Source organism: Dasypus novemcinctus, chromosome X (assembly GCF_030445035.2).
Source record: "Dasypus novemcinctus isolate mDasNov1 chromosome X, mDasNov1.1.hap2, whole genome shotgun sequence".
Lineage (NCBI taxonomy): Eukaryota > Metazoa > Chordata > Mammalia > Cingulata > Dasypodidae > Dasypus > Dasypus novemcinctus.
This window is the reverse complement of record NC_080704.1, coordinates 87,301,025-87,316,125: the sequence shown is the minus strand read 5'-3', so window position 1 is coordinate 87,316,125 and position 15,101 is coordinate 87,301,025. Positions and strand designations below refer to the sequence as shown.

At 38.1% G+C, this 15,101-nt stretch overlaps 1 protein-coding gene and 1 non-coding gene across 2 annotated transcripts in view; one reads left to right on the top strand and one right to left on the bottom strand.

Annotated features, from left to right (window-relative positions):
- Window positions 1-2,336: 2,336 nt before the first annotated feature.
- The window catches only part of MAGT1 (magnesium transporter 1), a 113,527-nt gene continuing 100,762 nt past the window's right edge, over window positions 2,337-15,101 (top strand). The window contains exon 1 of the mRNA XM_004481095.5: window positions 2,337-2,701. Within this exon, the coding sequence (XP_004481152.1) occupies window positions 2,504-2,701 (198 nt within the window). The 5' untranslated portion in view covers window positions 2,337-2,503. The remainder of the gene's footprint in view (window positions 2,702-15,101) is intronic.
- On the bottom strand, window positions 5,247-5,353 carry LOC111761295 (U6 spliceosomal RNA). Its single transcript, XR_002794698.1, has one exon. It is a non-coding gene; the product is annotated as a U6 spliceosomal RNA (small nuclear RNA).

Genomic DNA, 15,101 nt, shown 5'->3' with positions numbered 1-15,101 from the left:
CCAATTTCAATCATTGTTTAAAGTAGTGCCTCCAGTTACTGTTTTCCCTTTGTAATTAATAATAATTTGTGAAGAATACATTAAGACCATGTGAATATCCCTTTCTTCATCAAATTTACATCCATTACAATTTTACCCACTGATGATAGTTGCCTAAGTCACTTATTAGTATGAAAGTTGCAAAATGGTATGTTTCTTACTCTATTATTCTTTCTATATTTAATACTGGTTATTCTACCATAAGGAAAATTTTATCTTCTCCCCTATTTAGTTTATCTGTATGGACTCATGTACTTATTTTACTCAATGGTTTATAATCTATTACTGTCATGATTTATTTCAATGATTGAATTGTCACAGATGTGTTCAGTGGAATTTCCTTCAAGCTAGCTTCTATGTCATTTTGACATGTGTCCATCTTTTTTTTTTTAAGGAGATACTGGGAATTGAAACCAGAACCTGGTACATGGGAAGCAGGTCCTCAACCACTGAGCTATATCCACTCCCCTCTCCATTATTTTTTGAGCACTTCTTTACTCTCTGGCACAAGATATTCAAGGTTTATCTTGTATTTTCCTTACCCCAGCCCTAGGTTCATTAAGCCATTTCTCTAAAGACCCCTCATTTCCAATAGTGGGCATGGCAGTTAGTAACCTAGAGTTAAGCACACTAGGTGTGCTCATTGCTATTCAGGAGCCATTGATTCTATTCTAGCAAATAGAGTCAAGACAACATATTAAAAATCATAAGTTTATATTGATACCTCCAATTTCAGTCCAACTCAAAAAGTTCTTCCTTGCTTTCCTTCTTTTTTTTTCTTTCCTTCTTTTCATATTGTTATCTCCCTTCTTCCACAGTGAGAATCTTAGATCTCCAAAAACCAATGTTTTTTATGTATTACATTGCACAAAATATATTTTCAGAATTTCTAGACCACGCATATCACTATGAAAAACAAACCTAGTAAGTAGTATATAAGATTTGCTTGCATTTATATTTTCTTTAAATTAAGACTATATAGTCAAAGTAGTGTGTTTGTAAGTTATTTAAATTTTTTTCTTTAGTGTGATTATGTTTTTAATTTGAGAAAGAGGTGGTGCACCATTTCACTGTTCATATTCAGTTTTAGTTTCTTTCCCATTTTTAACTGATTTAGTTTTATATTTTGATTATTTAAAGCATTAACATTATTCCAAAAATAAAAACTATACAAGCTGGTGCATTACTCTCTCCCCTAAACATAGCACTCCTTTTCCCCAGCCTCCTCCAGGTAGTTTGATCCTATGATTCTTTTTTTCTTCCATGTTTTTTTTGAAAAATGGACAATTACACATATATTTTCTTATTTCCCCTTCTATTTTACAAAAATGTAGCATACTATATATATATATACTCCTTTTCACTTTTCTGTTTCCGCATTTTTAAGGATGTCATATAAGTGGAATCATACAATATATCCCGGTGTACTTTTGCTTTGCATTTTTCTTATTGAGTGTACATACACAATTTTTTTTCATATCTCTATATCACATCTCTTCATTTCAGAACAAGATATCTTTCTTTCCATACCCGTCTCCTTTCTCTCCAAAATAATATTATAAATCACATGATAAGTTCCATCCCACCAAACGACAAAGTAAATTCAAATTATAGGTCGATTGATTTTGTCTTTTTTTCCTCGAGTGTATTTTTATTCGCTAGTAAATTCAGCCCTAGTAAACTCACTGTGATTAACAGACTTGAAATGAAAACTTCTTCAGTTACGTAGGAATTTTATTATTTTTAGATAGGTGAATTGGCTGTTTAATGAAAACTGAATTATGACCTCGACAACTGTCAAAAGAGAGGGGAGTACTTGCCTTGCAACATTTTGCGCTTATACCCGAAATAAAATTAATAACATAAAAAGGTAAGGCATTTGCTGTCTATAACGTCCTTTTTCCAGTGTGCCTGGTATGATTCTTGGAACACACAAGGTATTCAACGACCTCTTGTCCCTTTACTTTTTAAAACCTTTCTCAGTGATAAGTATACTTTTGCTTTCCTACTTTCACTTTTTTTTTTTAAATTTGGGAGTACTTCAGAGGCAAGATGAGAGACTAAGGTAGTCTTTAGCAATCGTGTGGCTAGATCCCATTTTTCTAGAGTATTAAACCAAAAAAAAGTGGATTTAAATGACTTCTGACTGAATCTCTGGGTCTTAATGAAGCTCTGGTGACAAGAGGGAACACCCCCGCTTTATCTATTTAACCCATTTTGCACCTCAAACGCTACAACATTTCACAACTGCGCATGCGTGTTTCAAGAGCCACTGACCCGTCATTTCTACGTAGAATGAAAAGGAGCGCCATTATCCTTAGCGGGCCAATGAAAATCCTCCAGATTGTCTCTTTTCTATTGGCTAACGGGGACCAATTAGAAGTGAATTGTTTTTTAGAGGACGTCTGGCGTGGCAAGCTATGACCGAAAGGTACGCGCTGCACGGCAGGGCTGAGGTGGACCAATGAGAAAGGGGAAAGGGCCGGTTTGCCTGTTCTCACGCCCCATCCGCAGAACCAGCCAGAGAAAAGTTTCGCTTATAGCACGGAGAGAAACGAACATGGCAGCGCGTTGTTGGCTTCGGTGGGTCTCTGCAACCGTGTCGGTGGCGCTACTGTTCATTTACCAGGTTCCCTCGACCTCTGCCCAAAGAAAGAAGGAGGTGAGCACGCTGTTTTCAGGAACATGGGCTTTTCCCAATACCAGTGGGGCTTGGGAGGGTCTGTTGTCATCTTCCGTCCCCTTTCGCTGCCAGTTCTGTGCTTTGATGGTTTCGATTCCGCCGTTTTCGGTGCTGTGGAGTTCGCAAGAGAAGGAAATATAACCCTTTGCTCTGTAGTCAAGTACAGACTGAGAGAGGGGAGGGACGGATGATAACTTCTATGGCCTATGAATATATATAGATATTAGTTTTGACACTTCTTTGGGTATGGTCCCCATGGGAGTGGTGTGTGTGTGTGTGTATAGTTAGACTTTATGTCCAGAGGATTGATTGATATACCGGAAAGTCTTCCTGCTGTCAGCAGGTGTAACATCCTCGTGCACATATAAGAGCTATATATATTTTTGCTAGCATTTTCACTTCAAGAGTATAAGAATTAGACTTAAGGAAACTATGTCGGGTTTATCAGTTGCAAAGCTACTTAAAGTAGAAGCGCTTAACTCACTTCCATTCACTCTACAAATATCAAGCCTGGCAGGCACTTTTCTAGGCATTCTAAGAAATGTGGAATTTACTGGCTTTAAAGTGGGGGAGATACAGTATTCTTTACTCACCATTAAGCAATTCAAGCAGACGACTTTTAAAAAAAATTTTATTGAAGTATATAATTCATTCATGAACATATATAAACAGTAAGTGTATAGTAAAAGCTGTGAACTTAAAAAACAAACATATCTCACATCATACAGGGGTCACATACATCACCCCATCACTAACACCTTGTATTATTGTGAAATATGTGTTACAAATTATGAAAGAATATGGTCAAATCCTTACTACTAACTCCAGTCTGTATCTTACATTTGGTGTATTTTTCCCCCAACCCACCCTATTATTATTTTTTAATATATTTTTATTACAGAAGTTGTGAACTTACAACACAATCATCCAAATGAGTAGAATTCCGATACAACACCGCTTCACCAACACAGCACACCATGGTGGAACTTTAGTTACAGATTATGAGATAATATCATCAACCTGTTACCACCAATCATGCATACCATACATTTGGCACACTTTTTCCATACACCTCCTTTATCAACACAGTACATCTTTGGCAGATGCATGAATATTACAGTTTTGCTATTAACCACAGTCCATAGGTCACACCAATTGTATTTTTCCCATGCTTCTCCATATTCCCACCACCCTGCAATAGTGACACACATCCGCTCTAGCTCACTATACCATCAACCACAATTCTCATCCACCTCTGGGTTTACTGTGTTTTTCAGTCCCTAGATTATTCTCTAGCTCTCTTTCAGTTGACATTTACATCACTAGACTGCACTTTCCAACCACATTCCCATTTATAAAACAGCTGCTACTCACTATAATGTGTTACCATCAGCCCTATCTGTTTCCACACTTTTAAAGTAAAGTTAATTAAAACTTCAACACACTTTAAGCATTGGTAGTCCTTCTCAGCCCTCTTCTCATCTCCTAATAACCTATACTCTAGGTTTTAACTCCATGCATTTATTCTTCGTATTTAGTTCACATTATCAAAACCATGCAATATTTGTCCTTTTGTATCTGGCTTACTTCACTTAGCATAATGTCTTCAAGATTCATCCATGTTATCATATGTGTCCCAGTTTCATTTCTTCTTACTGCAGCATAGTATTCAATTGTATGTATATACAACATTTTGTTTATCCACTCATTGGTTGTTGAGCCACTTGGGTTGTTTCCATCTTTTGGCAATTGTAAATAATACCTCTGTGAACATAGGTGTGCAGGTGCCTAATCTTGTCACAGTTTTCCCTTCTGGATATATTCCTAGTAAAGGAATTGCTGGATCATATGGCAGCTCTATATTTAACTTCCTGAGGAACTACCAAACTGTCTTCCACAGAGGCTGCACCATTTTACAATCCCACCAACAGTGAAGGAGTGTTCCTATTTCTCCACATCCTCTCCAGCACTTATTGTTTTCTGTTTTTTTCAAATGGCCATTCTGCGTGCTGTAAGATGATATCTCATTGTTGTTTTGATTTGCATTTCCCTAATAGCTAGTGATATGGAACATTTTTTCATGTACTTTTTGGCCATATGTATTTCCTCTTTGAAGAAATGTCTATTTAAATCTTTTACCTGTTTTAAAATTGGATTCCTTGCTCTTTTATTGTTGAGTTGTATCATCTCTTTATATAGAATGGAAATCAAACCCTTGTCAGATATGTGGTTTCCAAATATTTTCTCCCATTGAGTGGGCCAAGCAGAGGAATTTTAACATTGTGTTTTGAAACATTTGTGACTCAGAACCATATACTCTTAGAGCTTTAAAAGATTATTAGCAATTATATAAACCAATGCTCTAATTTTATAGATGAGGAAAACTGAGTCCTAAATTTACACAATTAACTATTGTAGAACAAGGACTAAAAGCCTAGGTCAGTTTAATTCTATTTCCTGTACATTCCATGCTTCCTGTAGTAGACAAAACATGTGCATGCACTTTTTTTTAGTTGGGCCAGTAAAAAATAGGGAATACTGCATGAATTTGCATGTCATCCTTGCACAGGGTCCACGCTAGTCTTCTCTATATCATTCCCATTTTAGTATATATGTTGCCGAAGTGATCACTGAACATGCACTTTTAAAATGTCATCTAAACATCTCAGATGCTTGCCACTTGAATAGTGTTTCTGACTATTTGAACTATTCCATAAAAAATAAGCCAGCAAATTAAAACGAGTTATTTATTACATTGGCAAAACTGAAATAAGAAATAGACCATTATAAGTGGTATGGTGAAGTAAGCAGCCTCATATCCTGTGGAACTAGAAATTGCTGTTCTTTTAGGAGGGTTCTAATGCATTGTTACATGGAAACCAAGATGCAGAGCAATATATAATTTTATATTCTAGGGCTCTTTTATGTTAGAAAAGAAAAAACCCTGTGTAAGTGAATGGTTATGTATAGAGAAACTTTAATAAGGATACACAAGTTATTAACAATGAATATCTCTAGGAAGTTGGATAGTTTATGAGATGAATACTTTCACTTTTTACTTTATATACTGGTATTGCCTGAATTTTTACAATGATCACATATGGCAGTTAGTCAATTATTACAATATTCTTGCAAGAGCCTCCCTTCATGGCCACTGTTCTAGCACTTATCTCTTTTGCAGGTATGTTTTGCAATGTGTGGAAGGGTCTCTAAAGCTTGTCCTCTGTCTGCTTCTTCAGTCTTGGCTCCTCCCTGGACTAGTCATACTGAATTACCTGCCTTTCTTGATCTCTTGATTTCAATCCCTGCACTCCCAAGACCTTCTACTAGTGACTCCCTTCTTCTCTTACCCCCACCCTGTTCACTGAGGATTCCTACATTTCCTTCAAGTATTAGCACAAATTACCTTCTTCCTCAGCTAAACCTTTCCTGGTTTTCCCAGTGAATTTATTTATTTATTTGTTTTAGATTTTTTTTTTCTCTCCCCTTTCCCTCCATTGTCTGCTCTTTGTGTCCGTTTACTGTGAGTTCTTCTGTGTCCACTTGCATACTTGTCAGTGGCACTGGGAATCTGTGTCTCTTTTCATTGCGTCATCTTGCTTCGTCAGCTCGTGTGTGTGCGGTGCCCTCCTGGATGGGCTGCACTTCTTTTTTTTCATGCTTGGTGGCTCTCCTTGCGGGGCACACTCCTTGCACGTGGGGCTCCCCTACACAGGGGACACCCCTGCATGGCACGACACTCCTTGCAAACATCAGCACTGCGCGTGGGCCTGCTCTCCACACTGGTCAAGAGACCCTGGGTTTGAACCCTGGACCTCACATGTGGTAGGCAGATGCTCTATCAATTGAGCCAAATCCCCTTCCCCCCAGGTGAATTTAGATGAATTCAGAACATTATATTGTTATTGTTTATATAACAGTCTTCTCCCCCCCATGCCCATTAAAATGTGAGCATCTTGAATGCAGAAAAATTGTTATTAACTTGTTCCCCTTGGGCTCAGCAGTGTAAGTCAAAAGTCCTCAATAAACATAGAATCAGTTAATAGCTGTGTACATAAAGTGTCAGTACTCTGTTCTTTCATTTGCATGTTATGCTTAGGTTTCACAGCCTAAAATTGAATTTTCTCATTAGTAAATATGGCATTAATACAGGCTGATAAAGATGGTTGTTTAGTTTTTACCCTTTCCCCCTATAACTGGGAATTTATTTTTGAAATTGTGATACTTCTCAGACAGTTAAAAATATAGGAGTTCTGTTGTATAACACTTTTGTGCAAATTTTTAAAAACCTTAATTTAAAAAAAATCTCTGGTTTATCCATTAGAGTAGATTTGGCTTTAAATAGTAGAGTAATATGTGATCCTAAAACCTAAGTGTTCTTTTTTAAAAAAGACGTCTCTCCTAAATGAATTTGATTAAAAATCACTAAAGATCCTCATGATGTCTATTGTTAAATTGCATGCTACCCTATTTATTTATTTACAGCTTTAACAATGTTTTCACTGGAACATGGACTTACTTTCTAATGTTTATTGAATACTTTCTATATATCAGACACTGTGGTTTACCTACATTATCTGTAATCCTCACAATCACCCTGCAGATTGTGTTAATTCTTTTTCAAAGAGGAGGAAACTAGTGCTGAGGGGGAAAGACAGTGGAGGTTTGCCCAGAGAAATACAGCTCTAAGAGGCTGAGCTGAGATTCCAGCCTTGGTCTTACTCCAAAGCCTGTGCTTTTACTGTTCTTTCACTTGTACATTTGTATAGGTTTCACAAAGTAGGGCTTGTATTATCCTGGCTTCTTTTATTTTTATGGTGACCTCTCCCCCCAGTTTTATAAAAGGGAAGTTGCTTTTCCATGTAGCTAGTGTCCTTTTAGGGAAGCAGCATGATTAAAATGAAATAGCATAGTATTTGATAAATTTATTCATATTTCTTGATCTACTTCTGGAAAAGTGTAATAGAGAAATAATATGAAATAGGGAAACAGGTAAATTCACAAACATACTGAAGTGTAATAAAAATGGTCATAATAATGCTATGATAGGAGATTAGTTTTCTTTTTTCCCCTATTCTCAGTTTTCCAAAAAGTTCTCTAATACCTTTTGCCTTAATACAATCCAGCTGATATTTAGCAAATTCTAAATGTCATTTTCCTTATCAGTATCATGGAAAAAATGCATATTTCTTTTTTGGCTATTGTAAAAATTAAATGAGAAAAGGGATGTAAAATACCTAATGCAGTACCTGGCCTATAGAAGGCATTAGGTGAATATTAGAAAATAAAATAAGGTCTTGCACCTCCATGATAGTAAAATGTTTTTCATTGATTTTTTATAATAATTTTATGAGGATTATTCAGAAAATAGAATCACCTGCATATTTTGACAAGGCAATCTATCAGTAAGAAAAACTTTAAATTCTCTGATAATTTCTTAGAGAAATGGCACATGAAAGTTTTATAATATATGCATTATTATATTGTATAAAATCTTTAAAATTGTTTAGAAAAATACCTTATTACAGAGAACTGAAGGTTCAGGAGCAGTTGGAAAACAAACAAACTGAGACAATCAAAAATATTAAAAAATCAAGGAAAGGAGACAGTTATATATTTTAGCCCTATCAGGAAGTGGGTAGACTAAGAATAGAGCAGATGAAATTTAAGTAATGAAAATGTTCTCTGCTCACTGTAATGACCGTCTATGCTTCAGTAATTATGTACCATTTATGTCCCCAGATCTGTTCAGGTTGGAGTGGGAATTTGTTCCTTGGCCAGGAATTATATTTTATTTCAATTATGTCTAAAGACTGGTAGATGACAAAAAAATTAAAAATAGAAGGAAATTTTATGAATAAACTGGTTATATAGAATGCAGGTACACTCAGTGGTTGTGAGCAAAGGGAGATAAATTTTAGAGGACTAGTGATGCTTAGCTTTATTACATCTGAAATTCAAAAGAAAGCTCAGTGGAGAGTTGGGTTTTAGCTTTTGATAATAACAAATGGTTTATACTCTATTTTTAATAAGTGATAAACAATCATGTAGTAGAATTTGTAGTTAAGGCTTAAGCTACTTTGCTAGAGTTATTTGAGATAGATATTATGCAAGCAATTAGAATGAAATGAAGACTGCTGTCTTCTATTTCTGTCCCTCTTAATCCCTGCTAATAATACATTTTAATTACACATGATTTTTATTATCAGTATTTGACACATCGACTTTCTCTTAGTGAGGTTATTATGTGCCATGCTAATTGAAATGTTTCAAGAAAAGAGAAAGACTTTAAGCTTAACTGTGGATTATTATTATAATTTAATTGTGAATATTATGGCACTTTTTTGTTTTATTTCAGTAGAGAAAATTGACTACTGTATTCCAAGGAGAAGAGAGAAAATGAATTGTTTGTGCTATCTTTGCTTATAAATTTAATGTGTGTTCTTCAGTAGTGAGCCTGTATTTTGCTTTTTTTTTTTGCTTTTTTTCATTTAAAAATATATTGACATGAATCAGTCATACATAAACATACATAAACAATAAGTGCATAGTAAAAGTTGTAAACTTATGAAACAAACATGCATAACATCATACAAGGCTCTCATACGTCACCCTACCACCAATACCTTCCATTATTGTGAAACATGTTTAACGAGTGATGAAAGAACATCCTCAAGCTATTACTACTAACCAAAATCTCTTATATTTGATGTATTTTCCCCCATCCCACCCTATTATTATTGTTATTATTTTTAAATCATTTATCATAAACATACATAATAAGTGTATAGTAAAAGTTGTGAACTTACAAAGGAAACAAGCAGAACATCATACAGGGGTCCCATATATCAATCTACCACCAACACTTTGCATTGTTATGAGACATTTCTTATAAATTATGAAGGAATATGGTCAAAATCTTCCTACTGGGAAGCAGCTGTGGTTCCATCAGTTGGGCTCCTGTCTACCATGTGGGAGGCCCTGGATTCGTGTCCTGGGGCCTCCTTGTGAAGGCAGGCTCGCCCACATGCTGCGTAGAGCCGCCCAGCCCGCAAGCGCTGCAGAGTATCTCCAGGCCTGCATGTGCCGCGGAGAGCCAACTCAGCAAGGTGATGCAACTAAAAGGGAGACAAGCAGAAAACACAGAAGAGTGCAGCGTTGGACACAGAAAGCAGACAGCAAGCAAGCTGCAAGGGGGGCAGGGGAAATAAATAAAAATAAATACAGACACAGAAGAATGCACAGTGAATGGACACAGAGAGTGGACAGCCCGCCAAAAAAAGCCACAAGGAGGGGATTTTTAAAAATCTAGCTATAGTCCATATCTTACATTCGATGTCTTTTCCCCAAACCCACTCTATTGTTATTACTTTTTTAAAGATTTATTTTATTTATTTCTCCCCCCTGTTCCCGCCATTGTCTGCTCTCTGTGTCCATTCTCTGTGAATTCTTCTGCGTCTGCTTGTATTCTCATTAGGCGGCTCTGGGAACCAATCCTGGGACTTTCCAGAGTGGGAGAGAGGCAATTATTCTCTCGCACCACCTCAGCTCCCCTGCTTTGCTACATCTTCTTATTCTCTCTCCTCTGTGTCTCTTGTTGCATCATTTTGCTGCACCAGCTCTCCACGTCGGCCGGCACTCCTGCATGGGGCGGCTTTCCCATGTGGGGTGGCATTCCCACGCAGGGCCACATTCTCACATGGGCTGGCACTCCATGTTGGCCAGCTTGCCGAATGGGCCACCTTGCCCTCACCAGGAGGCCCTGGGCTTCGAACTCTGGACCTCCTATATGGTAGATGGGAGCCCAATTGGTTGAGCCACATCCGTTTCCCTATTATTTTTTAAAATATATTTTTATTTCAGAAGTTTGCAAATGTACAATTCAATCATATAAGTGTAGAATTCCCATAAAACACACCTTCATTCACACACCACACCATGGTGGAACATTTTTTACAGATTATGAAATAATATTAGCCTATTACCACCAACCATGGTCCATAGTGTACATTTGGCACACTTTTTCCATACTCTCCCATTATCAACACAGTACATCCTTGGCACAGATGTATGAATATTGCAGTTTTGCTGTTAATTACAGTCCATAGGTCACCCCAGGTGTATTTTTCCCATTGCTTCTCCACATTCCCACCACCCTGCAGTAGTGACATACATCTCCTCTAGCTCACAAAGAACATTCTTGCATCTGTACCATCAGCAACAATTCTCATCCACCTCTGAGTTTACTGTGTTATTCAGTCCTTAGATTATTCTATACCTTTCTTTCAATGGATATTTACATCCTTAGAATGCCCTTTCCAGCCACATTCCTATTTATAAACCAGCTGTTACACACTATTATGTGTTACTATTAACTATCCATTTCCACACTTGTTCAGTTAGGTTAATTAAAACTTCTACGTACATTAAACATCAATAGTCCATCTCAGTCTTCTTATCTCCTTTAAAAATCTACTACCTACCACCAGGTCTTGGAGATGTTTTCCTATATTTTCTTCTAGAAGCTTTATGGTTCTTGCTTTTATATTTCAGTCTTTGACCCATTTCGAGTTAGATGGGAGTCCTCCTTCTTTCTCTTGGTTGTGGATATCAAGTTCTGCCAGTACCATTTGTTGAATGGACTGTTCTGCCCGAGCTAGGTGGGTTTGACAGACTTGTCAAAGTCACTTGACCATAGATGTGAAGGTCTGTTTCTGAACCATCAGTTCTGTTCCATTGGTCTATGTGTCTGTCTTTATGCCAGCACCATGCTATATTTACCACTGTATCAAGGTAATATGACTTAAAGTCCAGAAAAGAGTATTCTCCAACTTTGCTTTTCCTTTTTAAGATGATTCTGGCTATTTAGGACCCCTTACCCTTCCAAATAAATTGGATAATTGTGTTTTCCATTTGTTTTAAAAATACTGGTGAAATTTTTATTGGGATTGCATTGAATCTGTATATCAGTTTGGATGGAATTGACATGATAATGATATTTAGTCTTCTAATCATTGAGCATGGAATGTCCTTTTAACTTCAGTGGTACCCTGGTACTTGTCTTTAATTGGTTTTGGGAGATGCCATGAGTACCAAAAATGATGAATACCAAACAAGGTTTTCCCATATGGAAATAAATTTAATGCATTTCCAAACCAAAGATAATGCACACTTTTAAGGTAATATGTAAAAATTTACATGAGAAATAAACCTAAAAACTAGTAAGTACTTAAATAAAATAAAAACTTCACTTTACCTGTACTGAGAAGAGTCCACAGCCTAATGGGATGGTGGAAGGAGAGCAGTGAGGAGGAAATGTTACGCAGAGTATTGCTTAGAAGGAGAGTTCCCTTCCAATAGAACATCAGGTACTTTCACTTCAGGTATTCTTTCTCTTTTCTGCCTTTTTTCAACTTGCACCACAGGCTCTGACACGCTCTTTGAAACCTTCACTAAAAACTTATCCAATGAGGAGTGCTTCTGTCTTCATTTCAGAATTCCTGGAAAGTGTGAAATTGTCCATGTGGCAGTTTGATATTGTTTATGAACTCCAAAAATAGATATTGTATTATGTTTGTGAACTTGTCTGTTCCTCTGGGCATATTAGATTGTATTAACTTCAGAAGTTTCACTTTTACTTGATTAAATTATGATTAAGGCTTTGATTGGGCCATGTCAGTAGGACCTTGAGTCCCCACCCCCTTGGTGGGCAGGGGTTCACAGAGAAAACCACACGGCAGAGGAGAGTTGGAATTTTGATGCTGAAGCCCCAGGAAGTAAACACACAGAGAAGCAGATACATGATGAAAGAGAAGGCTCCATTACACAGCAGAGGCCCTGGGAAGAGAAACGCTTCAGCTGACCTTGTGGAGAGAACAGAGCAGCTGAGCCTGGGAAGAGACGGAACTTATCCCAAGCTACAGCTAAGATTGGAAGAAGCTGGGACTACAGAGCCTTAAGAGGGAGAGGAAGGCTGTACCCTTGCAGACATGGCCTGCCATCTTGCTCAAAACGTGGCAAATGACTTTGTGTGAGAAAGTACCTCTTATGGTACCTTGAGTTAGACTCTTTATGGCCTAGTAGCTGTAAGCTTCTACCCCAAATAAATACCCTTTAAAAAGCCAACAGACTTCTGGTACTTTGCATCAGCACCCCTTTTTGTGATTAATACAGTCCAGATGGTACTTCTCCACAAAGTTTTGAACTTCTGCCCATTTTGCACACATTTCTTTTATCAAGAAACTGGGGACATCCTCCCTTACCGCCTCCTCACCTGAAGAAATGTCTTCACCACCTCTTATTGCTGCTTCGTCTTAGTTCCTGCAGCTCCTCAGTGCTGAGCTCTTCACGATGTTCCTCCACTAATTCCTCAACATCAGCAGCATTTACATCCAGACCCATGGATTGGCCCAAAGATACAATATCCTGTGCAACTGTACCCTCTGTACCTGCAGGCTTGGGGTCAGCCTCAAACCCTTTAATGTCTCTCTGAGTCACAGCTTCTGGTCACAGATTCTTCCATGCCGAATTCATTGTCCTATAAGAGACTTTGTTCCAGGCCTTATCAATAAGGTTAAGGCAGTGTAGGATATTGAAATGCTCCTTCCAGAATTCTGTGAGGGTCAACTGAGTGTCAAAGGTGATCTCAAAGCACCTCTGGAAAACTATCTTGGTGTACAATTTTTTGAAGTTTGAAATGACCTGCTTGTCCATGGGCTGGATGAGAGGAGTAGTGTTGGGGTTTAGGAACCTTACACTGATGAAGTGGAACTCCTCCAGTAAGTCATCATCCAGGCCTGGGGATGGGCAGGTGCATTATCCAAGTAGGAGAGCTTTCAGAGACAAATCTTTCTCCACCAAATATATTTTCACTGAGGGATCAAATGGTTCATTTATCCACTTAGTGAAAAATTGCCTGGTGACCCAAGCTTTGCTGTTTGCCCTCCACATCATGTGGAGTTTGCTTTTTATGATACTATGGTTCTTGAAAACTCACGGGTTTTCACTGATCGACTAGTAGAGAGTTGTGTTTTAAGTCCCCACTCACATTCCCACACAATAATACAGTGAGCCTGTCCATTGTTTTATGGCCTGGTAATGCCTTCTCTATTGTGATGTAAGTTCTACTCGGCATTTTTTCCCAAAAAAATTGGTCTCATCACAGTTAAAAACTTGCAGGGAAGGATAAAACCCTCAGCCACTACGTAGTTTTTAAATTCAGTGATGAATTCGTCAGCAAACTTTTTATTAGCACTTGCTGCCTCCTGAGGCCTGACAGCACTATGGATGCCAGTCCCCTTTTTAAAATTATCAAAACAGCTGTGGCTGGCCTTAAAAACTTCAACATTCTTGGTTCCAGTTTGTTTTTCAAAAGTTTGTTTTTCGGGAAGCGGATTTGGCGCAACGGATAAAGCGTCCGCCTACCACATGGGAGGTCCAGGCTTCAAACTCTGGGCCTCCTGACCCGTGTGATGAGCTGGGCCACACGCAGTGCTGATGTGCGCAAGGAGTGCCATGCCACACAGGGATGTCCCCTGCGTAGGGGAGCCCCACGCGCAAGGAGTGCCCCCATAAGGAAAGCTGCCCAGTGCAAAAAAAGTGCAGCCTGCCCAGGAGTGGCACTGCACATACAGAGAGCTGACACAGCAAGATGACACAGCAAAAGCAGACCCAGATTTCCGGTGCTGCTGACAAGAATATAAGTGGACACAGAAGAACACACAGTGAATGGACACAGAGAGCAGACAACTGGGGGGGTGGGGGTGGGGAGAGAAATAAATACAAAATAAATCTTAAAAAAAAAAGTTTGATTTTCAAAAGCAACCCTTTTGCTTTTTCACAGCGTGTTTTCCAATACACTATCACCTGCTAACTGCTTCTTTCATTTACCCAAATTAATAACAACTTTTCAACTTCCACAGGTGTTTCGGAACACTGCTTTAGACTCCTTTTGCAACGTCAGCCTTTTTTATCCCTTCTCTATTCTTAATGATGGTGGAGACTGTTGTTCTTGGCATATGGTATTCCCTGGCAAGATCAATAATGCGTATACTGCTCTCATATTTACCTGTTCTTTTTTTCCTTTTTTTTTTTTGCTCAGTGATGGTGCACAGTAATTTTCTTTTCTGTTCAGCACTATCACTACTCATTTTCTTAGGACCCTTGATGGGAAAAAAATACTCAAAAATACACAAAATGGCCACAGAACCTAAGATAAGACTGCAGTGGGGTGTGCACAGGGCAAGAGCTACTGCATAACTAAAGACCCTTTGTTTTGACTAGAAAGGGTGGCAAGTCACAAGGCAACTCACACCAACAACCTCTAGCTTGCACAACAAATAACAGACAAATGATGAGTACTGGGACGAAATTTTCACAT